General features: G+C 42.1%; 1 protein-coding gene across 1 annotated transcript; it reads right to left on the bottom strand.

The window, feature by feature from the left end:
* Nucleotides 1-465: 465 nt before the first annotated feature.
* Nucleotides 466-9,446, bottom strand: CISD1 (CDGSH iron sulfur domain 1). Its single transcript, XM_075612938.1, has 3 exons — nucleotides 9,300-9,446; nucleotides 2,802-3,004; nucleotides 466-944 (listed from the first exon to the last, which is right to left on the bottom strand). Exons 1-3 carry the CDS (start codon nucleotides 9,322-9,324, stop codon nucleotides 855-857), a joined length of 318 nt encoding a protein of 105 aa, XP_075469053.1. The 5' UTR covers nucleotides 9,325-9,446; the 3' UTR covers nucleotides 466-854.
* Nucleotides 9,447-9,749: the final 303 nt, after the last annotated feature.

Genomic DNA, 9,749 nt, shown 5'->3' with positions numbered 1-9,749 from the left:
TGGGTTTCCGATTGAAGGAGCCCGACCATCAGTGGACTTTTGGATGATAGGATCATTGTGATCCACCTTTTATGTAAGTGTATTTTGTTCAATTTTTACATATATAAAATTGCATTATGTTAACAAAATTAGTATGTTTCTCTTTTGCGCCCCTTTTTTGTATGTATGGATTTGCCCCGCTGATCACGGGAGATTGGGAGCGGCAAAGAGAACTACACTAACTAAGGAGAGTTAAAGATGTAGGACAGCGAGCACTGCATTTTTTTATTCAAAAATAGAATATATATTTGTATGCAGGTTGGTATTGGTGGCTTGAAAAGCAGTCACATAAACAAAGTTAACAGATGTGAAATGATTTGATAAATTTCTGATTTATGCAAAGTTTCATGCATATAATGTAAGCTCCTTTACTGCTTTGCAGACAAGATATCTCCACATCATTTAAATATTCACACACAACCCACATAAGATTTTGTAAATAATTTAATGCCTTGGCATCTTTTACATTCCAATGTCATTCGCAGTTTACAAAGACTCAATACTTTAAAGTTGAAAGAGCAGAAAAACACAATTTAACCCACAGAAATGAAAACAGAACGCACAGTGGTATTTACCTACTGCAGTGCAGGAGAAGGTCTTTAACGCACCGTCAGACAATGAGTTACTGACCCTTCCATCACTAAAGGACTTAAACATCTAAGGCAGATGGCAGAAGAAATCTAAACAGTTGCCTGCGTTCAAGAGAAGATTCCTCTGTAAAGAAAATGAAGAAGGACCTTGGTTTCATTCTCCATAAAGATTGCAGGTAACACTAGGATTACACGGATTGTTGCCGGCGGCTTTTAATATTTCACTTAAGATTCTTTTTTCTTGATGATCAGGGGGCCCACGTTGTCACCAGTTTCATCATTGTGTTTTGTGTGAGAGCCATCACATAGTGGGAACTGGAAAAAGGAAAAGACCCTTCAGAAGATTCAACAAATACTGTGTTGGCGAATGAAAATATTCAAAAACGGGTAACGTCAAAAAACACATTTCTAATAAGTTATCTTCTATATTTTCAAAAAAAGTGTGTTCAATTAGTCAATAGGGGAAAACAAAAAAAAAACCCAGCAAATTTGGAGTAAAGACTGCTTACAGAACAATGCTGTCATATGTAGTAACGTATACCGAGCAATGTGGAGGCATCTTTAATGTGACTACAGACATAGATCCTACAAGTAGCTTAAGGGGAAATGAACATAAAACTGCTTCAGTGCCATGGGGTTTGTGGCAGAGGCCACAACGTTTTTGCTTCCTGCGTCACAATTCAGTCTGCAGTTTTACGCGACTCCATAGCTCTCCTCCTAATGCCGAAGAGAACATGTTGATCTCCCATGTATGAGTGCTCTTACACAGTCCCCATGTTAGGTGCAATGTATGTCCATCTGTCACTAAAGTGGTTTAATAACCTTAATGGTCAAGACATTGCGTTCACTTGGTCCAGTGAGACATTTATTATCTAGGGCAGGGGAGCGCAAACTTTTGCTGCTGCGCCGCCCTGTATTCCTTGCCCCGGCACACCACCCGCGGCGGCATTTGACGCGTGTGACGTCACATGCCGCGTGGTGTGCCATGGCGACGCGTTACACAGCTGCCTGAATACCGGTAAGTGAAGTGTTGCAGGGGCCTCACGCAATCCCCCGGCATTAAATTAAAAAGCCATGGGGAAGAGCAATTAATATTGTGGAAGACTTAACAATGGCCTCTACGTTAATATCAAGGGCTAAACAAATTCACATTTATTCTTGTCTCCTCAATAAATATACCCAAATCCTAATATTTATTTTGTGGTTTGAATGGAAAATGTGTGTTGAAGTCACTACTTGCCAAAGATGGTTTCTGTATGGTAGGTACCAATTGGCTCATAAATCATGCTAAAAGATTAAATAAAACAGATTGGCAAAAATCTGCTTAATTGTAAACTACATGGGTGCTGCAGCAGGCTTTTTTTAGCCAATGTATGCAACTATAAAAACCCTTTATTAATTGAACACTAAAAAGTTTATGAATTACAATAAATACACCACTGGCAGTCAGGATACACATTTGTATTGGTTTGCTGCGCCTTTGAATGTATTTCATACCAAACTCCTCTACCGCTAGTACAGTATTGGGAATAACTTAAAAGCAGCAATCCAAGCGCTGCCGTTTAGACATTTTTTTATTGTTTACATTTTTAACAGGTTTGAAGCAGGGGTTTTCCAGAGCTGAAACCCATTAGGTTGCAAACCTAGAGCAGCTCCGGGAACAGCCTGCTTCTGGAAATACCTCCCCCCGTAGGGGGTGCCGGTAGCTGCACTGGCTCGGCTAACAGGGATAAAAGGCTTGCTTGCCATAAAGAATTCTGCTGCCCAAATTAAGACAATGGAGGTTAGTCATTCAACTGCCATAGTGATAATTGGGGCATTATCACAGATTAATGAATAACCCCCACTGTGAACAAGGCATTTTATTAGCCAAGTAGTATATTTCATACTAGGCAGCACAGGTATGCAAACTGTAATATGTACTGTACACTTCTAGCCAAACGCCAAATATTTGAGCAAACTATCCCTATAAAGCAGCTTTTACGGATGTTTTGTCTACTACAGCGCAGGCTAAAAATCACAAACAAACATAAATAGTTTTACCAGTGGGCCAGGGACTGAACCACACACAACTCACAAGACTAACAATTGCTCATTAAGCTTACTAGGGTTCGTGCCATTATACCAGCCAGCGCTTGCATCTATATATCAAAACCAGTGTAAGGACCTCACCTTTTTTGATCTCCAGCAGCGGCAGTAAACCGCTTTATCTCCCAAGTCTTCCATGTCAAACGCATGCACCACCTTGGGATTGTCCTTCTGGATCTCTAGATTTACCATGGATTTGCAGCATTTGTCTTTGCAGAAGAGGGCTTTGTAAGTCAGATATCCTACAGCAGCAGCACCGACAGTCAAAGAGGCAACGGTAACCCACTCTGTCCAAGAAAGAGAGAGCAATAGGGGTTAAGAGGAATGAAGAAATAATTTGTTATCTAATCTCTGTTCAATAAGCATTGCATGTTCATAGTCAAAACCTTCATGTCTTCCTTCACCTGATTTTAAGACAAATTCACAAAGCAGATCTACCTTTCAGTCAACGGCCACATTTACGGCACTACGTCAATCTTCCAGGCATACTCATTTGAAGGGGTGTTCCGGCACTGGAAGGTGTATTTTGGAGTAGTAGCACCACTTAGTAAATATGGCCTGTGTACAGTATGTTGCCTTTGGTCATTGATCTCAAAGTAAGAACATTTTAATAAAATAAACTTGAGAATGGGCCGAATTAAGAAAAATAAAAAAAAAGCAGATCTACAACAATGAGGAAAGTTCTATATTTTAGAGAGAGACTTAAGCAAGATTTTTTTTTTACAGCAAAAAAAGGGGGGGGGCTTTCAAAATAGATCCTGCTGTAGGTTTGTAAATAAAGACATGAAAGAGTGAAAAAAGTGGCACTGTGTATTTTGTACCATTAGGCTGCAGCCAGTGCATGAGACAGCGCAAGCTACATAGCTCGCACCGAAAACAAACACTAGGACGATAGTGTATTGGTGTATAGTGTGCACTAATGCGTTCACACACACGGCGCTACTAACAGGTGTATTTCCCGCGCGACGGCCATGTCACGTGAGCGGTTCTCCCAAGGAGGGCGAACCAGCTCCGTGATGTCGTGGCCCCGCCCCCCTCAACACGCCTCCCTGTTGGACAGGAACTCTCCTGCTGCATGCGAGTGTGCGCTGCGCCGAGGTGCGGAAGGGGGTGCTTCTACTATAGCCAAAGCGTACACTTTAACAGCACTGCTACCCAGTAGTCAATGTATTAGCAGTGGTAATTATTGCCATAAACCAATAGCAATTTTCCAGGCCTACAAGCTCTCACGCCTCGGCCGTTACCCCATATCTAAAGTATGCCTGAGGGCTATCAAATCCTTTCCTGTTAAAAAGACACAGACTTCCCTCCGGAGGTTCCCCCAATGATGGAATCTAGTTTCCTGACAAACAGATTATGTCCCTCGAAAAGAATTTAACACATTAATGACAAATCTGCGAAATAGGCGGTACGGTGTTAAACCGGTAGAATAGACAGACAAAAGCACTCTTTCTCCCTTTGGGGTATTGAAGGCCTGCAGGAGGATCAAGAAGGACAAAAATAGGATAATGAGGCGGTTCACTGCGGCCTTTGGGGTATGAAAGTAGAAGGTCCACACGCAAATAAAATAAAAGGTTGTTTTTAATTAGTGCATATACATTGAAAAATCTGCTTCAGAGAGAACTCTGACGCGTTTCGTCCCAGCTTGGGACTTTGTGCAGTGATTTTTCTGGACTGTTTGTAGCACAAACCTGTGTACAATTGGTAGCATCAGTTACTTCTTGGAGCGATTCAGGGATAAAGAAGGAGCAGCACAAGTATAAGAAAAAGAAGACAAACAATTTCCTACATTTTTATTACATGCACTACTATTTATTATGTTCAGTACTTTGGATCCCTATTCACAAATTTAAAAATCACATATTGCTCACATATTTTAGCTGGTTTGTGTGTTGTGTTTTCATTAACGTTCGTTGCAAATGATGGGGTTGAAGAAAACCCTGGTTGGTGGGACTGGTGGACCCAGTCCAGGTTTTATTGTTCTCTTTTCTAATTAGTATTGGAGCTTTAAATCCCAGGATATTTAGAGAAAGATTAATTGTATCAACCTGTAATACAGAAGTGGGTCTAGTAAGACATTCTAGGGAGTAAAAGGAGGAAACTCGGTCCAGACGGAAATGTTTGATATAAAAGGAATATAAATGGGTATTAAAAAAAATAAAAATTCCAGTGTCACCCAGCTGGCAAGAAAGGGAGAATGTATAATTCGCTTACCATCATTTTTTCTTTTCCTGAAATACATTTGTGGCATTGGGCACTGGTTAGTACCTCCTCCCCTTTCGCTATGGTAGAAAAAGCCATTTTTCGGTAAAAATAAATAAAAATACAAAAAAGTGCCCACTGCCATGAATAGTCTCCACAAAAAGAATTATGGCATTGACACATTTTCCCTATTTCTGACACTGCCTTCATGGCAGTGTCTACTGTAAGGAATATACTCAAGCAATAGCAAATAGGGAGGAATGAGTAACAGGCCAAAACATATACGCTTCATATAGCGCAAACGCCTGAAGAATTTTTGACCAAAGCTTGGGTGAGCGAATGCAAGGCTAACTTGTAGTACTTTACAGTACTGAAGTAGAACCATACGGATTCTCAGCATGATCCTGTGGGTCACACTTGCGCCTTGACTTATCAACCATAAGGACATGATTATAATGAAGGCGCAACTAGTGCATGCAAGACTGCTGCGTGTAAGCGCGCGATTTTTCAAAGTCTTTTGAAATTGATCTTGGCGCGCACTGTCCGCAGCAGTTCAGCCAATGAGGGTGAACCGCTCATGTTACATTGTTCTCACCCCCGATGCCTGCAGTGCAGGTTTCGCGTGTGCATCGCTCGAGTGACGTCATGAGGTCGTGCACGCGCACAGCCGGAGCAACTATAAAATCGAGGCCTAATGCGCTTCTTTCAGCCAAGGACAACAGACCAAGCCATCCTTTGAGGTTCTGCAATGTAACCTGTTGCCAACTTTAATTCCACCAGTGCATTTAAGATTGATGCTGTTTTGACTCCCTTCTCTAAAGTTTCCTCTATATACCCGACCCATATCAGCATGGCGATGGAGAGCAAAGCCATTGTTACTGCATATTTGCACGTAAGCCCGAGGGTGCCAGAATGATTTCCCCAGGACATTCCACCCTTCTTTCCATCTTGACATAAAAACGTGTCATCAGGAGGTAATGATGTTTTCCAAATACCGTAATTGCGGAGAAGAGAGCTTCCAGGGAGGAGGTGGTGGGGGGGAAGGTAGGTAAGGAGGCGCGGGGTTGGCCCTCTATCTCCGCATAGAACGCGACCGGACCAATTTTTTACGCTGCCATCAGCATGGTCACATTGAGATCACTTAGACCCGTGTAGAGATCGTACTTCGCTTCAGTCTAGGCCCATACTCCATGTCAAACCAAGTCTTCCATGTTATTGAACATGTAGTAGTTATATACCTTAGAAAGGCTGTGGTCTTTTTAATGGCAAGGATGTGCCATATCCTGCGTTTGATTTTCTGGACTGGAAAACGTTTTTTTTTTCTAAGGCCCCAAGATTAATTAAAATGTTCTATGAACTTCTTCCTCTAGATCTTCAATCTACAGTGCATCTTTCATCACTTTAATTGGTGGATTTACTAGTTCCACATTGAAGTGAGATTCCTCTTTATACTGTAGATATCTTGATCAGAGGATTCTCAATGTTCACCTGCAGTACGTAACTGAAACTGCATTCTTGATTCCTCAGGAGTCTTCTCACCTAGGCCAGTCCGAGATCAAGACCTCTTCTAAGACTGCTTGTTTCAACACTTTACATAACAGTGTCCTTTATACAGGATACAGAAATAGTCATTTGATCGGTAGGCAATTGTGCTGCATGCTTTAGCTTCCAAAGCTGAATCATCAAATGCAAAGCCAGTTAAAAAAAAATTGCCGCTTTCTTCTAGTTCAAAGCTTCAATTGTCACTTGAGAGGTCCCCTCTTCTGGATGTTCCACCCGAGATAGAAATTGACCTTTTATAGGATTAACTGCATACTAATTTTCTTTCCTACCTTGGCAAAAAGGGACAGACAAAGATTAAGCTGCTTGTATTTTTTGGACATTAAATTTGTAATCAATTTCTTGGCAGCCTCTCAATGGGGATATGCCAAGTGTTTTCATTGCCTGTATCCTGGAGAGAGCCAATAAAAATAATGGAAAGGTCATATAGGGGGGGTCTGACTGGGCAAACTCTTCTTGAACCCAGTGTGACATGACAGACAACAAAAAAGTACATTTCATATGAGCAGGAGGGCTAACAAAGTACCCATACAGTTTAGATATCAGTCCAGATGTGTTACTATCTGCTAGACAAAGTGAATCAAATCTAGTAAGCAATTTGGGGGGTCGGATTTTGTTATAAAAGGCCTTCAATTGAAGGTATTGGAGGAACTGATTGTTTGGGATAGCCTTTTCTTTGTGGAAATATTCGAAGGGTCTGGGAAATCCCTCTGAACCTACATCTTTTAATCTTGTGACACCTGCTATTTTCCAGTCTATAACCCTATTAAGGCCCATTCCTGGGCCAAATTCTGGGTTGTCATATAGTGGTGTCATAAGTGTATTACGTGTTGTAAGGAAGTGTCGAATCGCAACAGAGTCCCATAATTTGAGTGAGTGGGCTATAATTTGGCTGGATTTGAATATTTCGGGTCTCTTTCTCACTGGGGACCATAGAAGATTACTTAATTCAACAGGGGCAACTAAATCTGTTTCCAATGATACCCAACATCTGTGGACTGGATTAGAGTGCCATAGTATTAGTTGGCTTGTTTGGGCTGCCTTGTAATAGGACATAAGGCATGGTAGACCCAGCCCTCCTGTCTCACACCCAAAACTGTGAACAAGATTTGTGATCGAATCAAGACCTGCAGTGTAGGAAAGCAAAAATCAAGCATTTTTTAAAGAAAAAAAAGCACTGGCTGGGAGGAATGCAGTTTCACTCGCGCTACAATAAACAAGGAGTATCACTGAACATGGGTCTCAGCAGTTGGTTTCTATTAGTTGTGTTTTGGGTGGGTTTATACCTGAAATGTCTACAGACCGATTAAACATGCCACAGGATAGTAAGGACAGGGAACTTGTTACCACAGATTGAATGTAAGTATAAGGATTTCTCAATTAGCTGTCAGATCTGTGTTTATAGTCATAATTAAATATTGAGTACCCTAAAGTTATCATAACCTACAGTATCAGTTGTGTACCAGTGCAGGATGCCACTCGTTCACCATGAGGTCAGAAAGCCTGTGGTTGCTGCAGAACATCTTCAGAAGGAGGTGTCATTCACCGCTCTAATTCCCGAAGTCAGGCCCCATAAAGTGCTACAAGCAAAGCAGTGATTGACAGCTCTGTTTCTGAAGAAACGCATACACAGCAATAAAGCCCAATGTAGAACACCATATCCTAGCACAGGGGTGCACAAACTTCCTGCACTGCGACACCCCCCTGCCTGCTCTCCCCCGCGTCAAATGACGCCTCGGGGTCATGTGACAACACATGACCCACAACGGCAATTGATGCCGCGTCTCCATGGCAACGCGCGCCATTTAACGCCAGGGTCAAGCAGGGATGCGCGAGGGGCCGAGTGCAGGCATGGGTGCGCATGGGAAAAAGTTTGCACACCCCTGTCCTAACACGCAGATACATATTTTGACTGGTATGAATTTACCACCAAATTAAGAGATTGATAAATAGCCCTTTATATGTTCAAGATACAAATACTTTTTTAGGCCATGCAATTGGGACAGGGGTGTGTGTGTGTGTGGGGGTGTGTGTGTGTGTGTGTGTGTGTGTGTGTGTGTGTGTGTGTGTGTGTGTGTGTGTGTGTGTGTGTGTGTGTGTGTATATATATATATATATATATATATATATATATATATATATATATATATATATATATATACACACACACACCCACACACCAGTATTAGGTGATACCTTTTTTATTTGGACTAACAATTAATGTCATAGAACCAAATTAAAAAGGTATCACCTAATACTGAAGTACTCATTTATCGCAACTGGACTATACACACACACAAAATATATATATAAATATATATATATATATATATATACATATATATATATACACACACACACAAACACACTATATTAATGCACATACTATATTAATGCACATACTATATTAATGCACATACTATATTAATGCACATACTATATTAATGCACATACTATATTAATGCACATACTATATTAATGAACATACAGTACACACATTTGTCAGTCTAGTGCCAGGCTGTGTGTTGCTGCAGTGCCCCCATTACACGCGGGCCTGATATATGCAGTCAGTGCCATTACAGCGAGGAATATGAGTGCAGTGCAGTGCAGGAGAAAGTGTCCCCTCACACCCACCAACATGTGCATGTTCCCACCAGGGACTCGGAGGGGGGCTGAGTGAGCGTCTCAAGCCATTGCTATGCACGGGCAGTAGGAAACTTTTATCCCGGAGAAAGTAACACGCCGAGGTGCTCCCTGACCACGCGTGGGGGGGGGGCGTGTGACTGACATGGGACACCGGCAGGCCCGCTCACCGCTCACCTCGCACCCCGGTACTGGAACTCATCGCCTGGCTCTGCTGCACCGCGCTGAAGGGAACGTCTGAAGGACACTGGCCGGCAGCGGCGCGCGCACCACTACCTGTCACAGCAGCACAGAGCCGACCGCTGGTACGTCACCGGACGGAAAGCAACCGGGAGCCATCTTTGTTTTGGGCAAAAGATTCTTGGTAGTGTGGACTTAAAACGTGAGCAGAGTTTGTTAACTTACCCGTATTGGAAAAATAAAAGGTATAATATACAGGACATGTATATTTATGTTAATAAGAAAGAAGAAAATGTATTTGGATTTTACGTTTTCGTAATTTGAACTCTTGTTTCTCTGCACTGTTAAGTGAAGGTTGAAAAACCTTGTAGTGGCCAGAATCAAAGATGGTCGGATCCTCCGCTGCAGGGATCCTGGGGTGTACGTGATTCTTTCTGGTGACAGCGC

Source organism: Ascaphus truei, chromosome 8 (genome assembly GCF_040206685.1).
Source record: "Ascaphus truei isolate aAscTru1 chromosome 8, aAscTru1.hap1, whole genome shotgun sequence".
NCBI classification, from domain to species: Eukaryota; Metazoa; Chordata; class Amphibia; order Anura; family Ascaphidae; genus Ascaphus; species Ascaphus truei.
This window is presented reverse-complemented; position numbering and strand designations above follow the sequence as displayed.

Excerpts from the sequence above, each read along its gene's own strand:
- CISD1 (XM_075612938.1), bottom strand. The coding sequence starts at position 9,324 with ATGAGTTCCAGTACCGGGGTGCGAG. Across the intron at positions 3,005-9,299 it reads TTCCAGTACCGGGGTGCGAG|AGTGGGTTACCGTTGCCTCT; the intron begins GTGAGCGGTGAG and ends TTTCTTGGACAG. Across the intron at positions 945-2,801 it reads GCTGCTGGAGATCAAAAAAG|TTCCCACTATGTGATGGCTC; the intron begins GTGAGGTCCTTA and ends TCCTTTTTCCAG.